The sequence below is a fragment of the Camarhynchus parvulus genome, chromosome Z, assembly GCF_901933205.1.
Source record: "Camarhynchus parvulus chromosome Z, STF_HiC, whole genome shotgun sequence".
Lineage (NCBI taxonomy): Eukaryota > Metazoa > Chordata > Aves > Passeriformes > Thraupidae > Camarhynchus > Camarhynchus parvulus.
Genome location: NC_044601.1, coordinates 12,005,992 through 12,018,019, shown reverse-complemented (window position 1 = coordinate 12,018,019; position 12,028 = coordinate 12,005,992). Strand labels below are relative to the sequence as shown.

The window sequence follows — 12,028 nt, the reverse complement described above, 5'->3', positions numbered from 1 at the left end:
CAGCCTCCATTTATCCTCCCTTGCACGGAACACGCGAAACCATTAAGGGCAGGACGGGGATTTTGTTGGGAAAGCGCTTATTGCCCGTGTCGAGCGAGGCTGGGACACGGCGGGCCGCGAACAGGAGGAGCAGGGAGTGGGGAGAGTGCTCCTGCACAGTTTTCAGGGCAGAAAACGTGGCCGGGGCCGTTTCCGGCCGAGAACCAGCCTCGCGCAGGGCTGTGGCGGGGCCGGGCCGGTCGGACAAAAGGGGCATTGCTGGGTGACGCTGCTGAGGAATTCCTGCCGGGCGGGGCGGGATTTATGGCTTTTTTTTTCCACGGGGCCGCTCGGGCCCGAGGCGGGGGACGGTGCAGAAAGCGCAGGGTCATCATCGGCTCCCCTCCCCCAGCCGTCCCCTCCCCGGTCCCGCGGTCCCGATCCCGACACAGCCGCCCCCCCCGGCCGACACCGGCCCCCACCCCGGCCCGCGCGCGCCCCCGCCCCCACCCTCGCGCGCCACGCGGGCCGCGGGCCCCGCCCCGCCGCCTGGCCGCGCGCGCCCCCTTCCCCTCCCCCTTCGCGCGCCCTCCCGGCGCACCCGCGCGGCGGCGGCGGGGCGGAGCCCCCGCCCTGGCGGCTCGCGGGAGGGGGCGGGGCGGTGGCTACGCGCCTGCGCGGGCGGCCTCGCCCCTTCTGTGGCCACCCCGGCCCCCCGCCCTGCGCAGGCGCAGTGCGGCGGCGACTCGGCGAGGGGAAGGGCGAGAGCGGCTGCCGGAGCGGGGGGGACCACGGGGCTCCGTCGCTCCCGCCGCCGCCATGGCGGGCGCGGCCCCGGCCCACGAGCAAGACCACGAGCAGAAGATTTCGACCGCGGCGGGCGAGCGGCCGCACCTCTCAGCGGCGGCGCTGGCGAAGATCGAGCGGAACCGGCAGCGGGCGCTGGCACTGCGGCAGGCGCGGCTGGCGGCCCGGCCCTACCCTGCCGCAGGTCGGATGGCGGCGGCGGCGGAACGGGCGAGTCCCCGCGCCCTCTTTTCTCTTTTATAGGGGGGAGGTTTCGAGAGGGGAAAGATGTGGGGAAGGGGGCTCCGCCGGCCGTGAGGCGGTGGGGGGCGGCTAGGGGGTGCGGTAGGGTGGCTGGAGCGGGGGGGGGTTGGGGGAGAATCCGCCGCGGCGCGGGGCCCCCCCCCACATGTGTGGGGGAGGGGGGGGCTCTTGCACGCGCGCGCTCTCCGCGCGGCCCCCCGCCTCGCGCGCGCGGCGCGGTGGGGGCGGCCGCGCGCGCCCCCTGCTGGCGGCGGCGCTTTAACGCAGCGCCCGCCTCGTTTGTGCTCCTGCAGGCGGTGGCGCGCGGGCGCGGGCCCTCCCCAAGGTCGTGGACACGGGAGGGGGATTCTTCCTGGAGGAGGAGGAGGAGAGCGAGCAGAAGGATGAGCGCGGCGCCGGCGAGAAGATCGTGCACCCACCCGGTAATTAACAAAAAAACGTGTAGGGAGCGGCGGGGGTTTGGCGGGGAGGCGGTGGGAGGAGGCGGCGCCGCGTGCGCGGGGCTGGCGGGGGAGGGCAGGAAGGCGCGGGGGCGACAGTGAGCCGGCTCCGGCCGCGCCAGCGGGGCGGGATGGATGGGCGCCTTTTTTTTTTTTCCCGGGCTTTTTTTACTCTTCTTTCTTACTCTCTTTTTCTTTCTTTTCCTTTTTTTTTTTTTCTTTTTTTCTTTTATTGCTGATATCCCTTTTCCTCCTTCACACGTTTTTGTGGATGTGCTCGATTAGTGGCGCGTCCGATTCTTTTCAGCATTAAATCGGCTATAGCAAATGCGCGGTAATTAAAAATGAAGAATTTTAAGCCGCGGAAGTGGGACACAGCCAGTGCCCTTGGGTATAGCACATTTTAATTTTTTTTTTCTCCCCCATAAACGTTATTTCCATTATTTCTTTCTGGGAATTTAAATTTTAAGACCGACATAAGCGTAAATTTTCGCGGCTTCGTCGGTTGTGGGGATTTTGGGATTTACGTGGTTTGTGCCAAGACCGGAGCGCTGCTGCAGTGCCAGCTTTTATCGTTATAAAACGTGCTGGCGCCAAGTTACTGATCGTTCGGTGGAGGATTTCAGCACATTGCCTTGCGATATTCTCCCCCCCAAAAAAAGCAAATGGAGAAGTAAGGGTCCCAAAATAGATCGACTTTCTTCTTTGGGATTGTCTTTGTCTTGCTTTGTTCTGCTTGAATCAGCTGCGGGGCTGTTGGTGCAGTGTATCTCTTTGTTAGAAATCTGCACCAGATTTCATTAACGGTGTAAACAATTAGTAGCCTTGCTTCTTTTGATGGGCTAATGTTTAACAATAAATTAAAGTAGATCTGGGATGCCTTTACACTGGGCGTATTTTTTGCTGTGTAATTCATAACGTCATTGTCTTAATAAAATGTCTTCTTGTTCGGGAGCACTGCCTTAAATGATGGAATGTGATGTAAGAGTATGAAATGACTGTGAAGTACTGAGCATCCGGCTGTCGCTAGTAGGACTGAATTTACATAAAATGTCGTCTTTGCTGGATCGGATCTGCTATAAATGCAAACGCAATTAAAATATATGGTGCTGCATGCATGTTAACCATTAATCTTCTGCTCCAGGTGTTCCTAAAATTTCACAGGACTGCTTCACTTTCAGATTTCAAAACTGTATAGAAGTGTTAATTTTGTGATAGAATTCCGATGTTACTGTTCAAGGAATGTTCCTTATAGCTGTTGTTGCCCGAATCGGTGTTTCATGGTGTCCTGTGGAACATAAAAGCAGATGGTGATGACGCTGGAGGTGATCCGCCCGTTGAGGATGCGGCCAGAAGCAGTGGCTGGCGCTGAGATGAGTCTGGGCTTGGAGCAGTGCTGAGAGGGCTTGGGGAGAGGATTGTAGTGGAGCTCCATCCCCATTCCACTCCTAGCAGCTCTCTGGCCATCCACCTCCGTTTCTGCCAGCTGGAACGGACAAGAACCTTGCCAACTGCCCCAGGCTTCCACTGAGCTCGTTTAGGGAGAGGCAGGTGTGGCTGAGCTAGGAAAAAAACTGGAGCAGAGCTGAGAGAACTATGATGCCAGCGCAGCTCTTGTAGTTTCCTGCTCTAGCCACCCTCTTCAAACTGAATCCCTTCTCTGCTTCCTCCTGTTTCTGCCTGCATGTCCTCTATAAATCAGGGCATATTTTAGGAGGGTCAGAACAGAGGAAGTAGCAGGAGAGGATTTGAAGCACTTTATGAGAGAAGTGTGGAGAATTTTTTAACAATGGCTAAGTTAAATATACATTTAAATGTTGAAGTTAAGTACTTAACGCTTAACTTAGGAGAAAACATTCCAACAGACATCGAATTGTGTGGAAATGGGTTTGAATTTGTACTGTATTGTTCTAAAAAACTTGGACAGAGTGAAACTAGTTTGTAATATTTTTATGTGAATTCTAGTAAAATTGCCTGTAATACCAATTCTAGATGCTTGTTTTTATCATTGTAGTCCCTTTAAAAATATTTCTTTTCATTAGCACCTGTGCTAGAATTTGACTATCTCATCTGTGGAGACTGTGGCAAAGAATTCATGGACTCCTACCTTATGCAGCACTTTGATTGGGCAACATGTGATAATTGCAGGTATTACAAATAATCAGGAGAGAAAAACACCATTTTACATAAAGATTGCTGGCTATAATTCAATGAGTTACAGTCGTTTAAAGAGACTGTCAGCAAGAGACATATTTCAGTAACTTTAAAAAATGTAAATTAAATTTGATACCCTGTGCAAGTTCCATTATGGAATTGAATCACAAACTGTCTCATGAGCCTGCCTTAGGATAGGGGACATAGTGGATTTTCATACAACATTATGGTAATAGGATGTCATGAGAGCAGTTGGTGTGTTTGTCAGTGTGAAAATTTATGTCTGGTTGCAGACTGGAGCCGTTTGAAAACCTGATGCAACACAAATATCCACTCTGAGGCGGAGCAGGGATTAGGACAATGTTTGCGGTCCCAGTGTTTTAACTCAAGTGCAGTTGGTACTTTGGTCAGCATGGGCGTGCTGGAAGCACAGCAGCCAAAGGGCAGAGCCCCCATGGGAGGTTACTGGTTGGCCTGCGAGGTAAGCAGGAGTTTGACCTTGAAAGGAGAGCATGCTCTTATCTTTTAACACAGAAAACGCTCCAAAAGCCATCAAGATAACCAGGGCAATGAAACCAACTGCAGCAGCCAGCTGCCCATGTGTGTAAGAATGAATTGGGTGAATGAAAAAAAAAAGCCAGTTCTGGGAGCCTCCCCATTTACTGCAGGGAGTGGTTAGGGATGTGCACGTGGTATAGGCAATTCGCAGTCATATTGGAGGCAAAGTTCTGTTTCAGAAGTTACAGTAGGAAAAGGATGTTATGACAGGGCTTGGAGCCCGTGGAGTCTTTGGTCTAAGCTGTTGTAGCTGATGGCTGGAGTGTCCTTGGTGCATTAGCTGTTACTGTGAACTTTGAATTCTAGTGCAGCTACATTTACAGCAGTACTTCCTTGATGACCGTTGTTAGCACTTGGTGTTTGGCAGATCTTTTGGCTGAAGCAATTCAAGTTGTACTTCAGTCAGGATTGCGTAAATGTAATTTTTTCCATTAACTCATAAATGCTGCTGTGGTTACAGAGTTTTTCATTATCTATCTGGTAAAGGCTACAGTCTTTGAAGAACCTTTCTTTTATGGTTTCTCTGCCGACTGTCCTGCATTATAGAAGGAAGTGCTCTGTGTTGCTAATCAGTTTCTGAGATCTAGGAGCATATGGAGTGTGTATGTTCTCAGGTGATCTGACCTGTCTCACATTACACATTCTTTCTTGACCATGTGAGGCTCATGCTTCTGTCTTCTTGGATTGCATCTGAGTTAGGTGAATACCTGAAATTATTCATATTAATTTTAAGTTTCAGTTATTTCCTCTTGTAAGAAAATAGAGGAAAAACCTTTCTAGAAGAGCAGGCTTCTCAGTCTATGCTGAAATGGGAATTTTTAAACACTTAATTTCAGTAAATTAGTCTGGAGTTTAGCTAGGCAATTGGAATCCAAAGTTATTTGCATGCATATAAAACTGAGGGTATTAGGGCTACCTGTATTTCAGGAATGTTAGAAGGGATGGGGACTTAGATGTTAATAACCTGTGGTTTTAGGGTGTAGCTTTCTCATCATTATTTTACATCTTGCAGAGATGTTGAAGATAAACATAAGCTTATAACAAGGACAGAAGCAAAAGAAGAGTATCTGCTTAAAGACTGTGACTTAGACAAGAGGGAACCAGTGCTCAGATTCATTGTGAAGAAAAACCCTCATAATTCACGATGGGGTGAAATGAAACTTTATTTAAAACTACAGGTATAGAAACTTAGTGTGTTTCAGACCTTTTTTAACCTTCATACAGTTTTGGTTGTCACTTGGTACCTGAATGGTTTTGTCAAAGCTAAGTGTGTTATGTATAGCTTGTTATAGTTAAATGGTTGCAGTCCAAGTTGTGGAAATGTCTGGCTTTGAGAGCATTTTAAAGATGTTCATTGAGCAGAACTTTAGTGGGTTGCACAATTACAAGTCACAAAGCACATGGCCCTTCACTTTTACTCTGAAGTGCATGGGGCAGCTGCAGCTGTGTGTGGCCCTTTGTAGCTGTGTTCACGGTTTTGCCTGACGAGGCGGCAGGAGAGGCAAGTGTATTTCCCAGGGCTCTTGGCATTTCTTGTTTGGTACTTCATAGCCATCATACTGCTTTAGTAAAATATGGACAAAATTAGAGCTGGGTTAAAGCTTTCCTAAGTTACATCCAGCTGATACTAAAGACCAGTGTTGCCTCTTTGGTGGAAGGAGTGCAGTCTTTTGTGAGACAAGAGCAGAGACAGGTGGGAGGCAGAGGAAGGTTGGTTGGTTTATGTGTGTGTAGGGAAAAATTAAATTTGTAAGTTAGAATAGTTTACTTTTATCGTTGCAGGGAAAAAAAAGGCATTTATGTCCATCCTGTAGGTAATCAAGCGTTCACTTGAAGTCTGGGGTAGTGAAGAAGCATTGCAAGAAGCGAAGGAGCTCCGCCGTGATAGCAGAGAAAAGATGAAACAGAAGAAGTTTGACAAGAAAGTTAAAGGTAAAGCATTAAAATTACATACTTCAGTACCTGCAGGGAAGTACATTTCTGTTTAAACCTGTGTCTGCATCTGAATAAATTACTGGGAAGATACTCAGTGTGGTAAAATGGAGGTTTTCAGGATTGGGGGTGAGCCTGAGCATTCTAGTGTGACCTCATAGATGACTGTTTTGGGCAGTGTTGGACTGCAGGGCTTGAGGTCCCTTCCAGCTTTTAATTCCCCTGTTGCCCTGTGGACATTATGTGACAGAAATCAATTACAATGGTTCATTATAATGTTTTTCAAATGTTTGGGTATGACCTGGAATGTGCCATGGATTGCTTCTGATACTTTTGGCTAGTGGAAGACACCCATTTTTGTAGCAGGGCGTTACAGATCTGTGATGGGCTTCAGGTGGAATGACTGTAATGAAAATGGGTTTTCCTGTTCACAGTATTCCTAGCTGCTGTCTTTACTGCAAATTGCTCTACGGCTTTTTTCTCCTCTAAATTATTATTTAGAGGAGTATTTGATGGGTGGAACCTTTTGTACCACCTGTAGAATCCATGCTTTGCTTTGGGGTGGTGGTTACAAGGGCAGAAAGCTCAGGCTGGCTGTACCAGGGCTGTCTGAAGGAGGCAGAACTTGGGATTGCACAAATAACCCGTCCGGGCCATTGATGCTATGCGCACTGAAGGACTGGCAGCAGACTGTAGCCGAGATGCCAGAGTTCAGTGCAAGCACAGGCATTAACGTGACAAGTTTGCAGCCTGAATGGCTTGGCTCTAAATGTGACCACATTTTGCTGTTCAGTATTCTTGCCACCCGCTTGCAGCATCCGGATAATATCTTGGGCCCTGCTGCCAGCTTGTGCGCTCTAGAGAACCCGCAGATTTCACTGCGGATGCTGCAGAGGCAACTCATATTATTGGGCATAAAGCTTAGAGAATGCCAAGTCATTTGGGAGGTTTACTGTGACCTGAATGAAAATGACTCTTTCTTGGTCATGTAAAATAAATGAGGTGTTCTATAAAAACTTTTCCTTTACATTCCACCGACCCCTTTTGGATATCTTTGAATGGCTTTGTGTGAAAAAGCAGCAAGCAAACTCATCTTTAGTCCAGATGGAAAATCTTTGCCTATGAGATCCCATGCCAGTGTAGTTCTTGGCCTTAAAATATGCAAACAAGGTGAGGATTGCAAGGCAAGTCAGAGCTTGTTCTTGCAAGAGCAGATTCTTTCCCAGACCTTGTGGAAGACAGGCAGCAAGGGTATTGTCATCTGTAGACCTCAGGAAGCTGGTTAGCTTGAGTTTTATTGAATGCTATCTAAGATTTATTAAAATTTTCTTGTATTTTTTACCAGAACTCCGCCGTGCCGTGAGGAGTAGTTTGTGGAAGAAACAAGCCAGTATCCATGAACATGAATATGGACCAGAAGAAAACATTGATGAAGATACATATAAAAAGACATGCACTGTGTGTGGCCATGAATTAACTTACGAGAAGATGTAGTGTTAACCTATTTCTTAATTTTACTTTGTCTTTAACAGTATTTTGTACTTAAGTCAAATAAATGGTAATTATGAACAGCCTGTTGCCAAATTCTGTGAAGCATTATATTTTTCAGTTGCAAGAAGCTCTATAAAGGCTTTGGCCTTTAAGCTAGATCTGAGGGTAGAATATAGCAACAGTTTAGCAATTGGTATCTTCTGTGGTCAAAAGATAAGTTTGTATCATTGTACTTGATGCACTGATGAAATCAAGGTCAGCTTCCCGTGGCTTTTCTGTATCCATGAGGAGGAAGGCTCCTTATTTTCTGACCATTGTCTGGTTTTCAGTTCCTGGTCATGGGCAGGCAGAGGGTTGATAGAGCAGGCACTTCTGGTGGTGGGAGGCCATATAATGACACAGGTTCTCCTTTGGCTTGGATACACAATTCCAAGAGAGGAGAATTCTCTTTGAAAAGGAAAGCTGCCTGCTTTCTTGGGAGGTTCTGACATATATGTACTGTATTTTGCAGGATAGATCCTTAGGTGCATTCTCTACATCTTTTGTTTTTCTCTTTTTTTTCTCACCAACTTTTGAAGCAGAGTCCAAGGCAAGGGTCCAGACCTGTCCTTGGGGCAAGAGGGAAGTAGCATTCCATGGCAGAACTTTTAAATGCACTTGAATGATGTTTTCTTTCAGTAGAGTGAATTTGCTTAAAAGTTTAAATTTTAAATTCTCCTTCTTGCAGCTGTTGGGGAATACATGTGGCAGTTACTGAAGTGAAGGAACATGTTCTGCAGTAAAGGATCATGTGTAGCTCTACATTTATTTACCATTGTAAATATTGCAGATTCCAGGGAAGTCTCTGGAGACTTCCTTTGTGAGCCTTGGCCACTGTGGCTGTGCAGAACTGAAATTTTCAATAGGAAAACCATGACATATTTGCCAGTATGGAAATGTGGTTGGATGACTCCCATGGCTGGAGTGCTGCAGTGATGGTCATGAGCTCTTCAGAAGGGACAGTGGGCAAGCAGAGGCAGTGAAGTGGCTTTGTACATGAGGGAGAGTTTTGACTGTACAGAGCTCAAGGGCAGTGACAATAAGGTTGGGTGCCTGTGGGTATGGGTCGGGGGAAGGCCAATGGAAGCAGACATGCCAGAGGGAGCCTGTTGCAGACCACCCAGACAGGATAAAGGGGCAAATGAAATGCTCTGTAAGGAGCTGGCTGGTGTTTCACAATCACTAACCCTTGTTCTTGTGGGAGACTTTAATTTGTGGGATGTCTGCTGAAAACATCAGCAGGGGAGAGGCGGCAGTCTAGGAGGTTCCTAAGTGTGTGGAAGACAAAGGACAGCTGGCAAGTGAGCTATCCTGGTTCTGGCCAAGACATTAATTTTTTGCTGTAGCCAGGAGGGGCGTAACCCAGACCTGGAGGTTATCCTGTACCACCTCACACCTACAGGGGTGGGTGGGCACAACGGGGTCCCTTCCAGCCAGTGTAACATCAGGTTTCGTGGGGTGGGCATTTGCAGATGAATTGATCATCTTTCCTGCGCACAACATTAATATCAATATTGGTACTGTCCATTCCTTACCTCATTGCTGTTTCCAGTAAATTGTTCTTATCTCAATCCTGGATCTTTACCTTTCGTGCCTCTAATTCTCATCTACTTCCTGCTGGTAGGAGTTGAGCAAGCTGTGCATGGGTTTGAGTGTTTCAGTAGAAATGCTAAATTGGGGAACACCATTCCTGAACTGCAACATGACCATATCAGGGGCAGTGGCCTCATAGATCTGCTGTTTATGAATAGAGAAGGGCTAGTGGGAGATGTGGTTGGATGCCATCTTGGGCACAGTGAAATGATAGCTTCCAACCCTTGCTAAGTAAGGAACAGGGTCAACAAAACCTCTGCTTTGGGTTTCTGGAGGGTGGGCCTTGGCATATTCAGAACACTGGTTCAGAGATTCCCTTGGAATACAGTCCTTAATAACAAAGGGCTCCCATGAAGACTGGCCATGCTTTAAAGAGGAAATCTTGAAAGGCAGAAGAGCAGACTGTCCCTATGTGCCAGAGGAAGACCAATCTGGTCTTCCTGTTCCTCCTGGCTGAACAGGATGCTTCTGCTGTAACTCAAGGAAAAGAGGTTATGACCCTTGAAAGAAGGGGCAGACAACTTGAGAAGAGTACAAGGATGATGGTAGGTCAAGGATCTCCTTTGGTAGGAGAGAAAATTAGATAAAAGCTCAGGTGGAACTCAATCTGGCCACCAGTGAAATAGAAAGTGTTTTTATAAATACTTTAACATAAAAAGGAGGGTCTAGGAGAATCTCCATTAGTTATTGGCTGCATGGGGGGGCATTGTCATTAAGGGCAAGGAAAAGGTTGAGGTACTTGGGTTCTTTGCCTGAGTCTTTAACAGAAAGACCAGTTATCCTTAGAGCAACCACACCCTGAGCTGGTACACAGGGACAGGGAGCAGCACTGACCTCCTGTAATCCAGGAGGAAGTAGTCAGTGACCTGTTTGTGAGCCATTTGACCCAAGTCCATGGGACCAGATGGGATTCACCCACAGGCACTGAGGGAGCTGGCAGGAGAGCTCACTGAGCTGCTCTGCATTTGTCATCAGTCCTGGACAGCCAGGGAGATCTGGGTTGACCAGTGTGATGCCCATCTACAAGAAGGGATGGAAAGAGGATCCAGGGAGTTACAGGCCTGTCAGCTTCTGTAGTGGGATGGAATAGATCATGAGTGTGATCACACAGCACATGCAGGAAAATCAGGGGATTGGGCCCAGCCAACAATTTTGGGAAAGGCAGGTCCTGCCTGACCAACCTGATCTCCTTTCATGACCAGGTGACCTGCCATGTGGATGAGGGAAAGGCTGTGATGTATCTACCTGACCTTCAGCAAAGCCTTTGACACCATCTCCCACAGCATTTTCCTGGAAAAGCTGGCAGCCCATAGCTTTGACAGGAGCACTCTTTGCTGGGTTAGAAACTGGCTGCACAGCCAGGCCCAGAGAGTGGAGGTGGATGGTGTCACATCCAGATGGGGGCTGGTCACCAGTGATGTTCCTCAGGAATTAGTATTTGGCCCAATCCTGTTTAAAATCTTTACTGATGATCTGTATGAGATCGACTGTACTCTCAGCAGAATTCACTGATGACAGCAAACTGTGTGGGAGCGTTGACCTGCTGGAGGGCAGGAAGGCTCTGCAGAGGGATCTGGACAGGCTGGATCAATGGGCCAAGCGCAAAGGCGTGACAAAGGTGTTCAATAAGGCCAAGTGTCAGGTCCTGCCCTTGGGTCACAACAACCCTGTGGTGGCTGGAAAGAGGCCCAGTGGAAAAGAGCCTACGGGTGCTGGCCAGCATCTGTCTGGGAGTGTGCCCAGGTGTCCAAGAAGGCCAATGGCATCCAGGCCTGTATCAGCAATCGCGTGACCAGCCTGGCACTGGTGATGCCACACCTTGAGATCTGTATCCTGTTCAGGGTCCCAATTCAGGAAGAACATTGAGGTGCTGGAGTATGCCCAGAGATGATTGATGGAGCTGGTGAAGAGCCCAGGAGCAGTTGAGGGAATAGGGCTTGCTCAGCCTGGAGAAAAGGAGGCTCAGGGGTGACCTTACCCTCTCTGCAACTGTCTGAAAGGAGGCTGTAGCCAGGTGGGGATCAGTCTCTTCTCCCAGGCAACCAGTGACAGGACAATAGGACATGGTGCCTCAAGCTGCACCAGGGGAGGTTTAGGTCAGACATCAGGAAGATTTCTTTACAGAAGGGGTGAGTGGACATTGGAATGGACTTCCCAGGGAGGTAGTGGAGTCACCATGCCTGGAAGTGTTCAAGGAAAGACTGGACACGGCTGTGCCATGGTCTAGTTGACCTGGTGATATTCAGTCATAGGCTGGATTTGATGACCTCAGAGGTCTTGTCCAACCTAATTGACTCTGCGGTTTTGTTAGAGGAGACAAGATGCCTGGGAAGGGCACATGATTCTTCCAATAATAGGTTTTCACTTTTTCAACGTTCTCCTCTGCAGCTATGCAGTAACCTGCCTGCCCACCAAGCAGAGAAGGCTTTAAGGCCTTGCAAGACCTAAGGAGGTGGCATGGGGATTTGGCTAGAGGAGGGAGCAGGTCTCAGCAGGGCTTTTGGAGGTAGTCCTCCTTGTCATGGTTTCACAGTGCTGTCTTGGGCTTTTAAACTCCTCCTTGGGGCAGATGGGGGTGGTCACTGACTACTGCAGCATCTGCCCCAGCCCACACCCTCCTGACCTCCTGCAGCAGCACTTCCCCTTCCCAGAGGACAAGAGGTGGCAATGGAGAGGGAGCATTTTACACCAGCACCTCCTTGCCCCTAGCAGCACATATGCTTGCCTCACATGGCTGCGGGAGGGGCAGTGTGTTAGACCAGCTGTAGTGCAAGGAGGTGAAGGCTTGTGTG

The 12,028-nt window shown here is 48.8% G+C and overlaps 1 protein-coding gene across 1 annotated transcript; it reads left to right on the top strand.

The window, feature by feature from the left end:
- The first annotated feature begins 716 nt into the window (after nucleotides 1-716).
- XPA (XPA, DNA damage recognition and repair factor) lies at nucleotides 717-7,697 on the top strand. The gene is made up of 6 exons (XM_030969024.1): nucleotides 717-970; nucleotides 1,323-1,451; nucleotides 3,512-3,617; nucleotides 5,194-5,359; nucleotides 5,996-6,113; nucleotides 7,459-7,697. Exons 1-6 carry the CDS (start codon nucleotides 799-801, stop codon nucleotides 7,605-7,607), a joined length of 840 nt encoding a protein of 279 aa, XP_030824884.1. The 5' UTR covers nucleotides 717-798; the 3' UTR covers nucleotides 7,608-7,697.
- The last annotated feature ends 4,331 nt before the right edge of the window (nucleotides 7,698-12,028 follow it).

Excerpts from the sequence above, each read along its gene's own strand:
- XPA (XM_030969024.1), top strand. The coding sequence starts at position 799 with ATGGCGGGCGCGGCCCCGGCCCACGAGCAAGACCACGAGCAGAAGATT. Across the intron at positions 971-1,322 it reads CCGGCCCTACCCTGCCGCAG|GCGGTGGCGCGCGGGCGCGG; the intron begins GTCGGATGGCGG and ends GTGCTCCTGCAG. Across the intron at positions 1,452-3,511 it reads GAAGATCGTGCACCCACCCG|CACCTGTGCTAGAATTTGAC; the intron begins GTAATTAACAAA and ends TCTTTTCATTAG.